The sequence below is a fragment of the Leptonychotes weddellii genome, chromosome 3 (assembly GCF_054177405.1).
Source record: "Leptonychotes weddellii isolate Sample4059 chromosome 3, ASM5417740v2, whole genome shotgun sequence".
Lineage (NCBI taxonomy): Eukaryota > Metazoa > Chordata > Mammalia > Carnivora > Phocidae > Leptonychotes > Leptonychotes weddellii.
In genome coordinates this window covers 16556106-16575941 of record NC_138371.1, presented here as the reverse complement: position 1 = coordinate 16575941, position 19836 = coordinate 16556106, and the positions used below count along the sequence as shown (strand labels likewise).

The following is a 19836-nucleotide window of genomic DNA, read 5'->3' as shown; positions in this document are numbered from 1 at the left end:
TCTCTAGACCAGAGAACGGACACACGCGATGGGAGGACAGTCTCATGCCCCTAGACTTATCCTGCTTTACGATGCCCATGAAGGATACTGAAAAAACATAGTCCTGTGTCTTCCTCTTCATACTGAATACCAGCATATGGTAGCTGGGCAGCCCTTCTAACTGTGGAGGAAGAGCCCAGGGAGAGGAAAGACTGAGGAAAGAGGAAACTTATTAACTTGCTTTTGGCTGTATGACTAATGTTCTTTACAGGATTTTGGTAGGCTCTTCTTCTTTTGGTTTTTGGGATATTTCATTTAACTGGGTCTAAAAGGGAGGCTCTGGGGGATCTTGGTAATAAAAGATTCAAGGTTTATAGTTCATCCCGAAGTTGGGACTATCTCCCAGTAAACAGGCGGGTAGGAGAATGGTAATCTGACAGCAATCCTCTCCTTAGGCTGCTCGTCTATTTGTAGGAGGGCTATCTGGGTCTCAGGCTACCAACAGGTGATAAATTCATAGCCTATTCGTAAGATAGGGAAAATAAAGAGGAGTGGGAAGATGCTTTCATCCCTCAACAATGAGCATAAGGAAATAAGGGAATTTTATTGTATGTTGGAAGATGAGTGCTACGGAAAAAATGAAAAGTAGAGCCATGTGCAGAGGGTCAAGGATGTGGCTTACACTTTTAAATAGGATACTCACAGTAAACTCCATTGTGAAGGTGACATTTGAACAAAACCATGTATTGTATTTTTCACACAGCTCCCCTTAAGAGGTGGAGCTTAGTTACACTCCCCTCAAGTGTGGCCTGGACTTAGTGGTTCACTTCTAACGAAGAGATTACAGCAAGAGAGTGAGGCACTGTCACTCCTGAGATTCGGTTATAAAAAGGCTGCAGCTTCCGTTTTGGTCTTAGGCCATCTCTGGGATCACTTGCTCTGCAGGAAGCCAGGACCATGTCATGTGAGCAGCCATATGACAGGGCAATGGCACCTCCTGCCAACAGCCACATGAGAGAGCTTGGAAGTGATTTGTCCAGCCCCTCCCAGCCAACATCTTGACTACAACTTCACGAGAGACCCTGAACCAGAATCACCCTGCTAAGCTGCTTCCAAATTTCTGGCCCTCCACAACTATTTGTTGTTTTAAACCATGACATTTTGGAGTAATGTGTTATAAAGCAGTAGAGAAGTAATCCAGACATAAAGGAAGTGAGGAAGTTGGCCACACAGGTATCTGAAGAAAGAACATTCCAGGCAGAGGAAATAGGCAGCAGAAAGGACTAAAGGCAGGTGGTGCTTAGAGAGCTAGAAAACCAGCAAGTGGCCAGTGTGGGTGCAGTGGAGTAAAGGAAGAAGAAAGTGGTAGATGAGAGCAGAAAGGTAATGAGGTCCAGATCATGCAGGGCTTTGTAGGCCACTGTAAGGCCTTTGGGTTTTACTCTAGAAGTATAATGTGAAGCTAATGATGGACTTTGAGCAGGGAGTATCATGATGTGATCTGTGTTTTAGTAAGATCACTCTATTGGGAATGGGCCAGACGGGGGCATAGGTAGCAGCAGGGATACCAGTAAAGAGGCTATTGCAATGATGCAAGAAAGAGACAACTGTGGCTCAGACCAGACTGGCAGCAGCAAAGGTGAAATTATGGGTGTACGTTGAAGGCAGAGCCGACAGGATTTCCTGATGGACTAGATGTGGGATGTGAGAGAAAGACAGAAGTCAAGGATGACTCCAAGGTTTGTGGCCCTAGCAAGTGAAAGGGTGATATTTCCATCAGCTAAAATGGGAGGAGGTTGTTCAAAAAGCAAATTTGGGGGGTAAGTTAGGAGTTCAGTTTTGGACATGTTGAGTTTGAGATTCTGTTGGACTTCCATGTGGAAATGTTGAGCAGGCAGTCCAGAGTTTGGGGGCAAGGTCTAAGAATAAAGATTAAATTCAGGATTCGTCAACAAGGAGGTAGTTAAAGCCATGGGACTCCATGAGATCACTAAGGTAAAAAAAGATAAGATCACCAAGGACTGAATCCTGGGACACTCCAACTTTAAGAGGTAAGGGAGGGGGCACCTGGCTGGCTCAGTCGGAGGAGCATGTGATTCTTGATCTTCGGGTGTTGGGGTTGTGAGTTCAGTCCTGCACTGGGTATAGAGATTACTTAAATTAAAAAAAAAAAAGGTAAGGGAGAAGAAGAACCAGCAAGAGACTCTCAGAAGGAACAAACAATGAAGTACGAAGAAAAGCAGGACAGTATCGTAGTATGAAGCCATGTTAAGAAAACATTGAGAAGAAGGAATTAACAAGCTTTATAAAGGAAAAACTTAAATGAGAAAAGGTCAGCCAACTCAATTTTCCCTGCCTCCCTATCCTTCCTTTTCATTTCCATATCCACCCTTATGCCAAACGCTATGGCAGAGGTCTGTACCGGGGGCTGTGGGAATAGCAGGAGAGTGTACCTGTGCCTGAAAGAAGAGGACTGAGGAAAAGAAAAACGCTCACGGAAAACTCACGAAAGTGATGATGTCTGTGCACTCGGGAAAGCTGAGTAGAAGTCTGTCGTGAGCACAAGAAGGAAGAGAATACCAGGCAAACTGGTCAAGGGATGTATGGGCATCAAGACTTCAGTGTGGGAGACTGGCAGAGGATCAGGCTGCAGAGGTCAAGAGGACCAAAGCATGAACGACCTTGTGTGCCATGCCTGGAGTTGGAACCACTAAATGACTTCAAGCAATCGGGTTTCTGTTTCTGTTTCAAAGAGATCACTCTGCCGTAATGCAAATTCAACTGGCGGGGAATAAGGACTGACCGGGTGACAAGTTAGGAGCTGCTGGAAGGTCAGACCAGAAAACATGGGGGGTGGGGCAGCAGAATAGAGAAGAGCAGATTCAAAAGACAGTTGACAAGTTAGGCTCTGAAAGTAAGGACAAAGAGAAAAGTGGGTAAGTCCCAAGTTTCTAGCTTTGAAAGCTGAATGGATACGCGTATGATTCCCCAAGATAAGGCATATAGAAGAGAATTAGATTTGGGGGGAGTAGGTGGTTTATTCTGGACATGGGTAGGGTGTTGCAATGTGGGACATCCAAGTAGAGACGTCAAATATGCAGAAAGAAATGTAGGCCGCGTAATGGAAATACAAAACTGGCCCTTGGTGGTATACTGGTGATAGTTCCAATGGGGGTCTGGAGGAGATGACCCAGAGAGAGAAGGGCAATGGGATAAGGACACAATCTCGAGTAACACTAACATTTACGGCGCAGGTAAAGAATGGGACGCCAGCCGAGGAAACCAAGCAGAAGCTGTCCGTGAAGGAACTCAACCGGACGGCAATCTCCAGGTTAAAGGACTCCTCCTCCTCCCCGGGCAGCTCTGATGTAACCTCTAGCTTTCTAAGAGCAGCAGGGAATAGCTTCATAACTTGAAGTCTCTGCTCTAGCATCAGGCTGCAACCTGACAGGGAATGAAGACAGTAACTAAAACCAGACAGGGCACAAAGGCCGTGGCTACATTTAGGATGCTGAGTCAAATCAGTGTCAACTATAGTTCTATAACTGTAACTAGATGATACAAATTGGTGACGGTATTACACTGAACAGATTGAATCGTACAAGGCCTGCAGCATGCAGCAATGGGAATGATTGCTGTGCTGAATACTCTCCTCTGAAGACAGGGAAGGAGAGAATCTCGCTGTTAAGGCCCCCCTCCTTAAGGAAGCCAACTTCACGCAACTGCTCAGGTTTTGGTGTCAAGGGCTGATTCCTGGCCAGGGGTTGCCAGCTGCAGAGGGCGGGGCTCTATTTTGGGCTGCTTGCTGTCCCTGAGCCTGGCCGCGTCTGGTTTGAGCAGCATGCAGCCCCAGTGACTCACACACCCATGCAAACCGCCTGTGGCTCAGTGGCATGGCCTCGGAATGCCAGCCTCAGGCCAGCTCCCTCCTCACCCCATTACACTGGGATAAATAAATAAAGAGCCCGCCAGCAGCCGCACAGCCTGATGGCAACCAGATGGAGAGGGGGAAGGCATGGACGCAGCCAGGGGAAGGAACTCCCTCCAGTGGACCAGAGTGAGAGAGGGCCATACCAGCCCCATCCTCCTAAACTTCTCTCACACAGTTCCTGGGCCATGCAGTAATAGTCCCCGATTCCTTGACTCATCTCCCACTATGAATGGTGCCTCCCAGCCCCCAGTCCTAGGAGATGCTCTCTATGGGGAATCTTCCCTCTATGAAGATCATGCCAGAAGCCACTCCACCCAGTCAACTCGAAGAACACTTCCAGGACGCCCCCTCCAGTCAGGCCACCATCGACTGGCCCCCTTGGGCTCCCTGGAAATGCGAAATCCAAGGCTCTAAGCGGGGGGAGATGAAAAAACAAAAGAAGTAAATATGAAGACGTAACCCCTGTTCAACCCTTAAATATTTTTCCTGGCCTTAGTATCCTAGAAACCTCCCTGTCCTACTGCCCTCCATGCCCTATCTCTGTGGCCTCTCGCCTAGAACCAGGAAAAACAGACCCCAGCACTGACCGCATGGCCCCTCTGACATCAGCCCTGGCCCCCCTGCACCTTCATCCTGGGCTCTCTGTCCCTGGTTTGTTTATCTTCCTATGTTGCTTATTTTGATGGCACATCCTTTCAGCTGTCTTGGGTGACCCCATGACCCTTCTGTGTCCTGTTTGTAGGACCCCAGACAAGCAGAGTAACTGAAAAGGTGCAGTGGCCAAGAAATTCTGTAGTCCCACAACGAAGCAGGTTCTAGCAGCTATGCAGGACAGTCCATGGTCCCAGAGGACGGTGCAGCAATCCCGGAGATCGCAAGAATTCCACACTACCCTAGCCCTTAACCCTCCTCTAATTGGTGTGTATAACCCGTTAGAGCTGCAGAACAAAACAGGGATGATCCCAGACAAGAAACGGAGGAGGGTCCTAAATGTCCGCCTATAGCAACATGACCTTAGGCAAGTCACTGACCCTGCCTGAGGCCCAATTTCTTAGTCTATGAAATGGAAAACTACAGCTACCTGTCTCTCAGATCTTTTGCAGATATAGAAAATTCTGTAAGTCTCTGTGGTTTGGGTGTGATCCGCCCAGACCTTTGAAGACCAGTATTCCTGAAGTAATTGGTTCCAAAACACCAATACGCCTCCTGGGTTGACACCAGGATTCTATACGCTTTCTCTTCGATTCTGCGGGGTTGCCCGCTGCCCCAAAAGCATGGAAGAGATGAGCCACCAATTTTACAAATGAGAAAACAGAGGCTCTGGGAACACTGATTCATCCAAAGCTGCAAAATAAACCAGAAGAATAACCAAAGACCCCAAATATAGGCATCACAAGCAGCACCGTGTCCACAGGTCACACCACTCCAACTTTTGTGAAACTTCCCCCTAGCACAGGTTTATCAACATCTTCGTCGACAAACTTATAGAGAACCTACTACTCCTAGGCACTGTGTTCGGTGCTGGGGACACAGAAATGCATTTGATGCAGTCCTTGTCCTCAAATCTTTCATAGATCAATGGAGGAGAAAGGCACAGTCTTGCAGACCTATAAACAGCAATATCTATCACAAAGTTATAAGCGGTAAAACGGAGGTAGGAACCAAGGTACTACAGCAGCAGGGAAGAAGGATTATCTTTACAAGGAGAGTCTGGAAAGGCCTCCCAAAGAAGCCAAAGCTGACACTTAAAAGATTAATAGAAGTTTACGAGGTAGATAGGGCCAGGGCATTGGGCGTTATAGATAAAGTGAACAATGTGTGGCAGGACATAAAGGCTAGAGGAAGGCAATTCAAAGTCATTCTCTGTGACTTGGAGCATAAAGTTCATAATGAAAAATGTCAAGAAACCAAGCTAGAGAGGTCTGTGGGCACCAGATCAGGAAGGGACCTCTCTGCTGGGCTAAGAATAAGTCTTACATTGTTTCACTAAGGGGCTGAGGCAGGGAATCAGCATGTCCTCCCCAGCCTACGTTAACCTCCTTAATACCTACACTTACAGACAGAGGAAGCTAACTGACAGAAAATGGCCGAGGAAATCTCTCTGTGGCGAGTCTAGGTTTAACAGTCTCTCTTTCCCCATAAAGACTTGAAATCTATACTTCAAGACGTAACAGTGCACCCTTTCCTTCTTCTCTGGAGTTAGATTGCTTCAGTAGATGGACTGAGCACTCAACTTGCATTTTCTGTTCTTTGTGTTAAGACCCCAAGCATGATGGCGTCTTTGTTCAGCCAATGCACAGAGGCAGAAGAGAAGGTTCCAAGTCAAGAACACCTGTTTTCTGCCAAGCCCTGGGAAAAATATTAATTTCATGTTCAAAAGGAATATGAGTCACAGTCCCTGTCCACAAGGGGTTTACAAAGTAGCCTAGATGACAAGACAGAAATATGAATAATCTATACAGAACATGATATTATAATAGCATTATTTGCTTACATAGTGAAGTACCAACTTGGGTCACATGTAAAATTAGAAAAAAGGGCACTAATACTAAGGTACTAACTGTACAACCAACAAGTCCTAAAAGAGTTAGAGAAGAAGATCAATATTGACTGGTATTATCAAAGGTCATTATTATTAATACTCCCCCTGTTTGGCATTTAATAGATGTTTCTTTTGGCCAAGCTCAATCCTTAGAAGGGAAACCTAGGCAGGAGCTTCTGACAGGCCACAATTATCTACTCCCCATTCATTCCTTTGCCAGGCCCCTTGTATAAACACTGTGATTTTCCACAGCCTACTGTGCCCACAAGACAGTTCCCAAATGGTAACCCTGTGCTTTTCACCTTCCTCTGCTGCGGGATATTGGAGGGGCCCAGACAAGTAATGATTTTTGTCTTCTGTTATGCTCCAGCTAGCACACTCTGTTTTAGCCACGCCTACTTTCCTGAAGGCTGCTTGGATCTTCTGCTTTTGTCTCTCAGTCTCTGCGGAGAGTTGAAGCAACACTTTTCTCTTATCAATTCTGTCACGTCCTTCTCTTTAAGTCACCACTCCGGGCTGCCTGTCCACGCGTTCTCCTCTATTCTTCCCACCCTTTTATCCATGCTATGGAGAAAACCCTTGAACTTATTTCTCCTACCTATTTGATTATTGTATTATTAGAGTCATGCAAATGGGTTGCTTGCTTATGAAACCGTAAGTCCCTGTGAAAACATTTATTTTGTCATTCCCGGGCTAGTAATGACTAGCCCCCCTGCTCCACAATCCAGACCTGTGATCAGATCTCAACAAGCAAAAATTGATCAACTGGTCAACCAAACTTTCCAAGGTCAGGGAATTCTAAATGAAATTCCTAGGTACATGAACAGAGATGTTTTTACAAATGCTGACCAGCCCACTTTAGCCTTTTATATTCTTCCCCCTATTTCACCCCATCTCCCCCATGGGCGTCTCAAGTTTTATCAGATTTTCTATAGGCAACTTTTTCAGAGAAAGGACTTTCCAACCACACAAGCCAGCTAACACCCAAAACGCAAGTCACTACTCAGGCACCTGGAAAGAGAAAATAAAGCAAAGCTGCACAAGGAGAAAGGAAATCCTTATCGTGATATACTCTACCTCTACCATAAATTGTTCCAAGAAGGAATTTTCTTCAAATGGCTCCGTCTTCAACCGATCTGTAATAAGTAGGGATACAGAAAAGAAATATTAGTCTTAGGATGAGTTTCCTGCCTGTGAGAAGGAAAAGAAACAGAGCCCGAGATTTCTTGGGAGGGAGCATACACATGCAACACCCAGAGTCCAGTGGGAGAAGGGATGAGAGTGTGTGACAAATAGGAGGAGGAGGAGAGGGTGATCAGCAGTACAGGACATGTTCTTCCTACCACAAAAATGAAGGTAGAACTGAATTTTTATTCTGAAGCAGGAACTATGCTTCAGAAGGTCCCAAGTGTGTGTTGTCCTCCCACAGTTTTATACAGCTGTTGGCCCTTTTCCAAAGTCTTTCCTTGCCATTGCCTAGGGCATGGCTGGACTTGGTTATAGCTTCTATTGGTCACTTGGGTGCCAGCCGGGTCCTCAAGGCAGAGAGAAGTGTCACCCGGCATCAAGTCTCCAGTTATGGTCAGTACCCAGCATCTCCTCAGGGAAGCACACCTCTAATGCAGATGACTCTCCCCTTTTCTGAGGCCCTTTGACCATCTGTACCACTCCCCACCCAACACCCCAAAGAATGCCCTCTCACCTCGGCTCAGCATAGCCCCACTCTCCTGGTAGTCCTGGATCTCTAGATCTTTCATACGAAGCACGGTTGCTAGCTCCCTCACTTGGCACTGCAAGGCCAGGCTCATGCCCATGAGAGGACGAATCAAATGCTGGGAGACCTTTCATGGAAGAGATATCAATCAGCCAACAGACACAGAGTACTCCCCACTGTATTAGGAACTAGAAAAATACTGAAAAATAAATGTTTTCACAGGGACTTACGGTTTCATAAGCAAGCAACCCATTTGCATGACTCTAATAATACAATAATCAAATAGGTAGGAGAAATAAGTTCAAGGGTTTTCTCCGTAGCATGGATAAAAGGGTGGGAAGAATAGAGGAGAACGCGTGGACAGGCAGCCCGGAGTGGTGATTTAAAGAGAAGGACGTGACAGAATTGATAAGAGAAAAGTGTTGCTTCAACTCTCCGCAGAGACTGAGAGACAAAAGCAGAAGATCCAAGTAGCCTTCAGGAAAGTAGGCGTGGCTAAAACAGAGTGTGCTAGCTGGAGCATAACAGAAGACAAAAATCAACAGAGAGTAGAGAGCCTGGGAATCAGTCTCAAATTAGACCCAGACACTGATTACGAGTCATTTCCGGGCTGATGATAGTCCAGAATGAGCCCAGAGTTTCAATCTGCTCCCAGGAAGGTAGCAGTTTGAGGTCATTGTGACAGAAGCCAGCCAGTCACCGAGAGGCCAGCCTAGGAAGGAATAAACCGATCCAGCACACCTTGCTCTTAATAAGGTAAGAAGGACGCAAGCATCGCCACGCTGCTGAGCAGCTAGGATGGTGTCCTCATATAATAACGTATAGCTATAGAGAATAATCACTTAATTCACCCACACAAGGTGTCCAGTAGCCGAAGAAAGCAAAAAGCCTTAGCCAAAGAAAATAACTAGAATCAATAATCTCCTTGTGACTAGTGGATGCTATCGGGGTTCCTTTCCCTTGCCCGAAGGAGATGAGCTCAAGGAGGCACTAAGAAGAAATGCCCTAGATCAGAGGTCAGCAACATTCTGCATGGGGCCAAGGAGTCAATATTTTCAGCTCTGTGGCCCATACAGGCCCTGTCAAAATACTCAACTCTGCTGCTATAGCATGAAAGCGCCCATAGACAACATATAATAAATGAGCGTGGTGGGTTTCCAATAGAACTTTAGAAAAATTGGCAGCAAGCCAGAGTTGGCCCGCTGGCCATAGTCTACCCAGCCCCATGCTTCTCTAAGGACAGATCAGAAGAGAAGAGATTGGGGGGAGGGGGGCGGGTGATGGTAAAGGTTAGAGCCCGCAGCTTCTGTACCACCACCAGGACCCGATATATGCAGGGTTACTGACGCAGAGTAGGCTGAAAATCAAATGTAGCTGTAAACACCCATCACTTCTTTCCATCATGAAGCACATCCCAAGCTGGTCCTGGTACCCAGTTCAGGTCCTTAGGATAAACTTAAGCCTCCAAGAAGTACTGCTCAAAATGCGGCCAAAGTTCTGCTTTGGGAAAATTTATCTGCTCCAGACCCAACCCTCTTTCCTAGGAATTGTTTGGTTAGGTTTGGTCCTGTTCGAGGGAGATCAGGAGGAAAAACAGGGAAATCCTCGGATGAAAGCAAGTCAGTGTTTGGAGGGGTGAGCTGAAAGTAATCGCAGTTGGTAACCAAGCAGCATCACCATCCCTCTGATGACAGCCCTCAAATACAGAAATTCCTAGAGGTGACAACCTCTCTCTGGGAATCCACCTACCAGCGATCTCTTTGAGTGGTGGTAAATCTAACCACAAGAAACATAATGAGCAAGTTTTTAATCAATGCCACGTCTAATTAAATATGGTAATGCCACGCCAGGCACCAGAAGTTATCTATCAGACTCCAATGTCTATATAGCAAAAAAAAATAATAATAATAATTTCATAGAATTGGGTTACACTACTCTAAATCATTGGGATATAACTCATTTCAAAGTTAGATGCACACTAACACACTAAGATCAGTTAATTAGGACAAGGCATGTGGATGAAGTAATGAGTTTCAAAGCAAATCCACAAACACTACAAGGAAAAAGCTTGAAGCACTTCAGGAGGTCAGGAAGACCCCCTCCCCTTCATTTAAAGACAACGATATATGAAGAGTTGCAGTTTCACAAGTCAATTCAACAAATACCTACTGTGTACCTAACACCTACTGTGACCCTGTGAGGCGTCTGCCCCCAAAGAGCTCACAACAGTTAAGGAGGTCAGGAAGTGTGATGGATATAGAGGCAGGAGTTTCCAATCTTTTCCAGAGGAAATCTATTTATAACATCCCCCAATGTCTACAGATTTCCCACTGAAATGTTGACAAGTCAGAGGAAGGAGAGCTGAATGGCAGTTACCAATCCCAAGACGAATTCTATCAGGTTTGGACATAGAGACAAGGGCAACCAGACTGGGAATTAGATCTAGATTCTAGCCCCGGCTATGAGAGCACGCAGATGTGAAAATGGCTTAATCCCAAGCACTCTCGTGGTCCTTATCTTTTTCAAGGAAAAATTAGGGAGTCGGAGTATTTGCTCTCAAAGGTTCACAATAATGCTGAAGTTAAGTAACACTATGTATGGTCTTGTCTTTAATTCCCAGGATTCCACAGTAAGGTTGGGACTGGTGCCTCCACTTTACAGATGATGACACCAAGCCTCATAAAAACTCAATAACTTATCCCAGGTAATACAAATAGTCAAAGTTGGAGAGCTAAGTTACAAATCAGTCCTGCCGGCTCCAAAGCCTGTGGCTCTTCCTGCCACAAAAAAACCTTTGGCTGTGACTCCTAGAAATTATAAAATGGCCAAATTTGAAAGTCAAAATTTGGAATATCAAGAATTACATTAGGAAAAGGAAGATAACAGCAATAACACCAAAGAATTACATCAGATCCTGGGAAGAACAGTGAGGAGGACGAAGGGATGAGGAAGCTGGCTGGAAGTGGAAATGGGCTAGAAAGCAGAGACCCGAGGCTTTAGCTATCCCATGCTATCCCGCACAGCCTTGAGAACTTAGCGTGAACCCTCCACATGCTGAACTCTCCTACTCTCCTGCATGACTGGTAGGAGTTTAGATGTGCAATCTCTCTGGAAGACAATCTGGCATCATGTGAGCAAGATTAAACATACAAATAGTCCTTTTTTAAAAAAAAAAAAAAGGTTTATGGGCACCTGGGTGGCTCAGTTGGTTAAGCGACTGCCTTCGGCTCAGGTCATGATCCTGGAGTCCTGGGATCGAGTCCCACATTGGGCTCCCTGCTCAGCAGGGAGTCTGCTTCTCCCTCTGACCCTCCCCCCTCTCATGCTCTCTCTATCTCATTCTCTCTCGCAAATAAATAAATAAAATAAAATAAGGTTTATTTATTTATTTCGGCAATCTCTACACCCAATGTGGGGCTCAAACGCACGACCCCGAGATCAAGAGTCGCATGTTCTTCCGACTGGGCCAGCCAGGCGCCCCCAAATATTCCTTGATTCAGCTATTCTGTTGCTAGGAATTTACTTATACATTTATACTTAGGAAAAATAAATGCAAGGATAGTCACTACATGTACTAACAAAAGAGTGGAAACAACTTAGATGTCTACTAGTAGTTTGTCAATTAAATACATGTTGATATATGCATCAAATAAGGCTCTAAGTTACCGGTAATGAATATTAAGGCAGATCTTCTAAATATATTGCTATGAATGGCTTCTAAGTTCTATAATTAAGTGAAAAGAGCAAGCTACTGAACAGCGTGGATAGCATGCTGCCATTTGTGAAAAGACATACATATGCCCAGATAGGTATTTGACTGTGTAAGTACATACATACTCATATGTATACAAACCTACGTACAGCTTTCTTTAAGAATGCACAAGAAGATGGTATCAGTTGCTTTAAAGAAGGAAAATGAGGGACTAGAGAGAGGAGTAGAAGGACCTATTTTTTCCACTCTAGACCCTTCTTCAATGCTATTTGAAATGTTTGCTTTTTGCATGAATTACTCATTGAAAAAAAATGAAATAAAAACTATCACAAGAATGAGTAACAAACAAAAATTATGACTGTGTGACCTCACAGACGCACACACCAGCCTAAAATAGTACCCGCCTACATCCTTGACAGTGTCCGCTGGCTCTAACTTTCTCCCCTGTAAAGCCTCCTCAGGCTCAGGGACTTCCCTGGGCTGGCTTTCCTCTTTTTTTAATAGTAAGTATTTTATTTTACCTTAAAGCCTAATTGTTCACCAGCTGTTCAATGTTCACTTCTCCCCGTGGCGAACCAGGACTCATTCCACTCCAAACACTGATGCTTCTTTTCTTATTGTGGCTGCCCAATTAGAGGAATTTGCCTAGAAATGGCTAGTTTTCCCTTTATATATTATTTTCAATTATAACCTCATTATACAAGTGTTCTTTACTTTATCATCTTGGAAAAAACAACAAAAAAAACTATTAGAGCCCATCAGCCTCCTAGGAGAACTACCTCCTCAGTCTCACTATTCTGAATTTCTAGGGCTGTATGATGTAAAGGGAGACCAGCTATTGCTAGGACTTCCCTAGGGCAGCCCAAAGGTTTTGGTCCTAGAATAGGCATTATTGAGGGAACAGTGCCCCCTGGTGTTACCTAGAAAAAGTTACAGAGTTTTGAACAAAAGAGGTAGACTAAAGAAGGATGGAAATTTTCACAAAAAAACTCAATTAAAATCAACAGATTTTAAAACTATTATCTGCTAGGGGCGCCTGGGTGGCTCAGTCGTTAAGCGTCTGCCTTCGGCTCAGGTCATGATCCCAGGGTCCTGGGATCGAGCCCCGCATCGGGCTCCCTGCTCAGCTGGGAGTCTGCTTCTCCCTCTCCCTCTCCCCCTGCTTGTGTTCCCTCTTTCGCTGTGTCTCTCTCTGTCAAATAAATAAATTTAAAAAAAAAAATTTAAAAAAAAAACCCAAAAAAACCAAAAAACTATTATCTGCTAAACACTGTTGATGGACCTTAGAAATTCAGAGATGAATGAGAAGTAGTTCTCCAGCTTTACTGGGTTCCAGATCAAAAATCCACCAGAAGGGCACCTCGGTGGGAGGGTTTGTATCTCTGACCCTTGGTTTCAGCTCAGGTTCATGATCTCAGGGTCCTGGCATCAAGCCCCGCGTCGTCGGGCTCTGCACTCAGCGGGGAGTCTGCTTGAGACTCTCTCTCCCTCTCCCTCTGCCTCTCCTCACCACTCTCTCTCACTCTCTAAAAGAAATAAATAAATCTTAAAAAAAAAAAAAAATCTACCAGAGAACAGTTTCTCAAAAAACACTTTTTCCATTCACCCTGTTGATTCCAAAACATCCCATCACCTCTGGAAAACTAGAGAAAGGATATAGGAAATGATGCCCCCTTGTCTTCAGGCCCTTCTGCTGATAAACCTACACCCTTAGGTTTCCCAAAGAAGACCTCGGCCTCTAACGCTACTGACTGAAACAAGCTCTGTTTGTATAAAAGGGTGGAAGGGACCAGTGGCAGTAATTCCTGCAAACAAGTTCGTACTGTTTATTCTCAAACTAATTTCTTTAAGATTTTATTTATTTATTTATTTATTTATTTATTTATTTATTTATTTATTTATCAGAGAGGGAGAGAGCGTGAGCAGGGGGTGGGGGGAAGAGCAGAGGGAGAAGCAGGGAGCTGAGCAGGGAGCCTGATGTAGGGCTCGATCCCAGGACCCTGGGATCATGACCTGAGCCGAAGGCAGATGTGTCACCGACTAAGCCACCCAGTCATCCCTCAAACTAATTTCTAATAAAAGCTCCGGGGGCCTAGAAAGCTACTAGGAGCAGAAAATGTTATCCCCCTAGTCCCTGAAAATGGGCTCTCGAATCAGACCTATCTGGGAGTAAAATTCCAGCTCATTCATTTATAAGTTGCAGGACTTTGGACAAATTGCCTTCAATCTCAGCTTCCTACTCTGAAAACAGGGAACAATACTACTTATCTTGCAGGACAGTCGTGAGGATTCAGTGACAAGAAATGTTCAGAAAGGTACATACCGAATGCTGGTACATGCTCTACCCTGTTGCCAGACTGCTCTTGATAAACTACGAATTGGATCGTGCTAAACACCTGCTTAAAGTTTTTCAGTGAATCCCTGTTGCCTTTAGGATAAAATCCACTCATTAGAATCCCTCAAAATCTGGCCACTGCCTACCTCATTTCCCACAAATCCCTGCAGTCATGAAATTCCCCCACTGGCCCCACACCTATACATCTCCCCGCCTCTCAAAATGCACTCTAGCCTAGAATGACCTCTTGATCTTCTCCCAATGAGTTCCTACTCATCTACAGAACTCAGCTCAGAAACTATCTCTTCAATGGGGCGCCTGGGAGGTTCAGTTGGTTAAGCATCTAACTCTCGATTTCAGCTCAGGTTATGATCTCAGGGTTGTGAGATCCAGCCCCACGTTGGGCTCCCTGTTGGGTGGTGGAGTCTGCTTAAGATTCTCTCTCTCCCTCTGCTCCTCCCACCACCTCTCTCCCCCTCTCTAAAAAAAAACAAAAACAAAAAACCTCTCTCTTCAAAAAGGTTTTTCAGACCTTCAGTCATCCTGAGCTTACCTCAATCAAAGAATTTACCATACTTTATCCTGTTCCCTGTCCATCTTCTCACTCGATTATGGACTCCAGGAATAGGCTATATTGCTTTAGATCTGGACACCCAACAATTAGCCCCCAGTAGATGCTTAATAAATATTAAATAATGAAGAAAAACACCCAAGAAAGCAGGTAAACCAAAACTTCACCTTTGCTCCCTTTGCAAAGAAAGGATGTACCAGCCAAAAATCTGTTCTGCCTTCCGTCCAGTCAAGGAAAGTTTTCCAACTGAAGAAGAATTTCAAACGGAGTCCACAAAAAAATAAGAGCATCTAGGGATTCATCTCAAAGCAGCCGGCATTCCCCTGCCCCACTCCACATTTGAATTACACTCACCAGGGAAGGGCTGGCTAGGGTGCAGTGGAAATTCCAATAAAAGGGGAGACCAGAGAGCTCACTCCGCACACGCAGGATCAGTGCCTCGGCCACACGATCACAGACAAAGGTAGCTTTGCTGGGGCAAGCTGTGTCCTTCAATAACGGGCGAAGCAGATCATCCAAATGACAGAGGAAAGCCGCAGGGGGGGCAGTCAGGCGCTTGTTCAGCTCCTAAAAAGACAGCGGGAGTTGTACGGAGTAAGGGTGCGAAAAGGAAACGGACTCCCCAAGTTACAGCAAAGGAGAACTCTGGCTAACATGAAGACAGCGGGCTTGAGAGGAAGGGAAGACAAAAACAGGGGAACAAGAAAGAAGAAAACAAAACGAGAGAGCGACTGGCCTACTTTACAATCCTACCTTGTACTAAATGCAGTGCAAAAACTAACATCAGACAACGATATGGAAAGATCCTGGGGGGGGAGGGGCGCCTGAGTGGCTCAGATGGTTGCGCATCTGCCTTGGGCTCAGGTCATGATCCCAGGGACCTGGGATGGATTCCCTTGTCGGGCTCCCTGCTCAGCGGGGTCTGCTTCTCCCTCTGCCCCTCCCCCCACTAGTTCTCTCTCTCACTCTCTCTCTAATAAATAAATAAAATCTTTAAAAAAAAAAAAAAGAAAGGGGGCACCTGGGTGGCTCAGTCGGTTAAGCGGCTGCCTTCGGCTCGGGTCATGATCCCAGGGTCCTGGGATCGAGCCCCGCGTCGGGCTCCCTGCTCGGTGGACAGTCTGCTTCTCCCTCTCTCTCTGCCTGCCTCTCTGCCTGCTTGTGCTCTCTATCTCTCTGTCAAATAAATAAATAAATAACCCATGCTTTAAAAAAAAAAAAGAAAGAAAGAAAGATCGCAGGGCTTTAGGTAGAAGGGCAGGACATTCGTTAGAATTGTCTGCACCTGATTCCACCTCCCTTGGCAACCTACAGGCCAGCAAGCTGGCTGATGTGAATGTACCCTGACCTGCACTAAGACAGAAATTATACCCACTACCGCCCCGCAGCAGAACTGCTCTTCACGCTTACCTTGGCTCGCTGGCTGACCACACAAGCATCCACCTGTTCATGCCACACCTGTTGAAGATCTGAAACCAGCAAGGCGTACCCCTGCTTGGTGATATATGCCTTGGCCAAGAGAGAGTTCTCAGCAAGTTGTAGCCAGGCCCATGGCTGCATCAACAGGCCTTGCTCCAGCTTCTCCATCTGCAGAAGAGTCTGGATTTAGGCAAGTGCCCCAAGGTACTGTAGGCCTGGGGACAGGGGCACCACACAAACAGTCCCATAGCAAATAAGTCTTATGAAGGACCCCTCCCTAATGAGACAGAAGGCATGGATTTACATTTTACCCCCTCCCCCCCAACACACACAACCCCCCCCATCCCCTGTCTCCCATATAATCAGCTGGGCACCGACCTTACTACCTCCTGGCCACTAAAAATCTATTTAGAATTTTAATTTATTTTTTCAAATTAGTTCCTAAAGGGCATAAAATATCTCTCTTCTATAGTGTTTAAGCCTCGGCATATTGGTCTCAGTATTTCTGCTTTCTAACAGTATAACTTATTGTGGAAACCTAAACCATTCTTGTTGTATCTTTATCACATTCCTAATAAATATGCCAATGTTACCCTTTCCCAGAACTTCTAGAAGAGAAGGAATAGTTCTTGTCTTATAAAACATCATAAGTCGTAAGTGTCATGAGCAGGAAATTCAAATTATTTGATCAATAGCTAGAAATAAAACTCTAGGGGCGCCTGGGTGGCTCAGATGGTTAAGCGTCTGCCTTCGGCTCAGGTCATGATCTCAGGGTCCTGGGATCGAGCCCCACATCAGGCTCCCTGCTTGGCGGGGAGCCTGTTTCTCCCTCTCCCTCTGCTGTTCTCCCTGCTTGTGCTCTCTCGCTCTGTCAAATAAATAAATAAATAAAAATCTTTAAAAAAAATAAAAAAGAAATAAAACTCTGGAAGATCTCAGATTTTCATATATAAATATTTATATGAACATAGATATATACATTCCCAAAGACAGCCATTCTTAATCTAGAGTCTATGCAGGTGAATCCTCTAGAATTATAGACAAAATCTGTGCACACGTGCAGATAGCCATTCGGGAGGAAGAGGTCCACAGCTGTGTCAAACTCTCAAAGGGATCAATGACACACAAATAAAGAGCCAACAAATTCTATGTCCAGAAGCAAACAAGAAAGTCCCAAATCCCATTTCAAGAACATAGATGACTAAGACATCATAAACACAAGGCACAGCATTTCACAGAGATAGAAACAATTAATTAACTTCCGCTTCAGTCATGCCCTATATATCCCTAACCCAAGGTACAACCATCAATGACATCATGCCCTGTTATACCTCCTGGGACTCCTGGGAACCAACTTCTCTAGTTCAACAACGAAATTTGTAGTCTTAACCTAGTAGATGTTCAGTAACTAAAGCTACTTTACGGGAAGTTTGATCATTTTTCCTGTTGGGGGGAGGGAGTGATACTATTTCCTTCATTATTTCAGTCTATAAATACAAAGTGAGGTGAGGGAAGAGCCTTAGAATATAAAGAAGATAATGAAATTCCTTGGATTTCCTTCACATGATTAACATGGTTCTGTTCCTCCAGTCATTTCCATCATGGTCTAAGCCGTCATTCTTCCAACCATAACCTAGCTTTTAAAGGGTGGTCTTGTAACAAAATTGTGCAGTCAATAGTTGGGTAAAACGTAAATATATATTGCGATTTTTATTTGCAGCAGCCTCAAAACCTTGCGTTTGGGGGACGGGACGTCAGTTGCTTCCCACGAGCTGCTGCCACGGGGAGGAGATCTTGGAATGATTAAGCTAGCCCTCAATCGAGTTCCACATAGCCAGAGGTCACAAATGCAAGGGAACAAGGGAAGTCGCCCGTGTAGGCACTCCGCAGTGCGTCCTGTAAGAGTGCCCTAAATTGGGTTGATTATCTTGGCCCGTCACTTTCGGAAAGCCTGGGAGCTCAAAACCCTCAAACTGTATGGTTGTTTTTTGTCCTGTCTGGGGGGCGGGAGAGGGATTTAAAATGTGCTCAGGATCAACGGGCCCCATAGGAAGATTTGAAATTCAGCACCAGACCTGGTGTTGGCTGCTCCCACCAAGCGTGTCCTGTTGAGTCCAAGGCCTCTGTATCTCATTTTTTCCCCCCTTCAAGGCCGCCTTTAACGGTCACATTAACTAGATTCACCCGTTTATTATTATTTTTTTTAAAGATTTTATTTATTTATTTGAGAGCGAGAGAATGAGAGAGAGCACATGAGAGTGGGGAGGGTCAGAGGGAGAAGCAGACTCCTCGCCGAGCAGGGAGCCCGACGCGGGACTCGATCCAGGGACTCCAGGATCATGACCTGAGCCGAAGGCAGTCGCTTAACCAACTGAGTCACCCAGGCGCCCCATCACCCGTTTATTATTCTTGAATGGAGCAGGGAAGCGCCGAGGGCCAACAGGAGGTCGCCCGAGAACCCGGGTCTGCACCGAGTCCCGCTCCTCGGCCGAGCCCCTCTCTCGGCGCAGTTCCCCCCTTAGTCCTGCAGAGGGCAGCAAGGCCCCAGCGACCGTCCGGGCTGGGCCACGCCCCGTCCCTCTGGTGGGGACCAACCCTCGCTCGCCTAACCGCAGCCCCACCCCAGGAGCCCCGCCTGGCATAGTTTCCACCCGCCCTCACTGCGAGGGCCTCCGCCGTCAGCCTTCGACAGCACTGGCAGCACCGAGACGCGGCTCCGGACCCCTCGGGGATAGCAAAGCCGACCACCCGCCGCTTTGTAGCACCAAGGAGCCCGCCAAGGAGTAGCCTCACAAGGCCCTCCTCGCCGTCGGAAAGCGGGCTGCGCACGCGCGGCGCACGTCCGGCGCACGCGCCCCGCCCACCCCCGGAGGCCTGCCGGAGCTCCGGGGCCGAGCGCCCGTGCCCGCTCGCCCGCAGGGTCCCCGCGGCCCCTCGCCGCCCGGCCCCGGCCCGGGCCCCGGCCCCGGCCCCGATTCGAACCCCACGCCACCTACCGTGAGCGGCCGCCAGAGCTCCCGCCCCTCCCCGCAGCGGGCCGGCCCGCGCAAACCGAAAGGCCTAGAGTAGAGACCTTTCGGGACAGAGGGGCGGAGCGCAGGCCCGACGTGGGCGGGGCATCTGGGCCCTCAGAGCTGTTGGAAGGAGCACTCAGAGCTGGGGGGCCCCCCGCGCCCAGGGGAGCGGGAAAAGGGCTGGGCGATCCGCTGCTAGGGAGATGGGGTGGTGGTGGCGCCCCTCGGAGTCGCGCTGGCGGAGTAGAAAGAATGCCAGAGGAGGTGCGGGAGAGGGGGTCTCTGGATTTGGACTTGTCAGCAAACTTGGATCACTTCGTCCCCTACCTGCCCAACCGCTTGTTTTGTTTTGTTTTAAATAAAATGAGGGGCGCCTGCCTACTTCGGTCGGCTAAGCGGCTGCCTTCAGCTCACGTCATGATCTCAGGGTCCTGGGATGCAGCCCCGTGGTGGGGCTCCTTGCTCAGCAGGGAGTCTGCTGCTCCCTCTCGCTCTGCCCCTCCCCCCCAAATAAATAGGTAAAATCTTTAAAAATAAATAAAATGAGGAGGTTGAACTTCACTAATCTCTCTCGTCCTCACCAGCACTCAAATTGTTTCAGAGAGGATCCTTCCATGCA

General features: G+C 46.7%; 1 protein-coding gene across 3 annotated transcripts in view; it reads right to left on the bottom strand.

Moving 5' to 3' along the window:
• Positions 1-19353, bottom strand: part of LOC102730878 (non-homologous end-joining factor 1) — a 77271-nt gene extending 57918 nt beyond the window's left edge. The window contains exons 1-5 of one of the 3 annotated variants that reach the window (XM_081813582.1): positions 19200-19353; positions 16195-16371; positions 15139-15351; positions 8155-8293; positions 7530-7588 (exon numbers count right to left, since the gene is read on the bottom strand). In XM_081813582.1, the coding sequence (XP_081669708.1) occupies positions 7530-7588; positions 8155-8293; positions 15139-15351; positions 16195-16371 (588 nt within the window). In that variant the 5' untranslated portion in view covers positions 19200-19353. Of the gene's footprint in view, positions 1-7529; positions 7589-8154; positions 8294-15138; positions 15352-16194; positions 16372-18278; positions 18382-19199 lie in introns of those variants that run through there. The other 2 variants (XM_081813580.1, XM_081813581.1) reach the window with 2 other exon arrangements.
• Between the last annotated feature and the right edge of the window lie 483 nt (positions 19354-19836).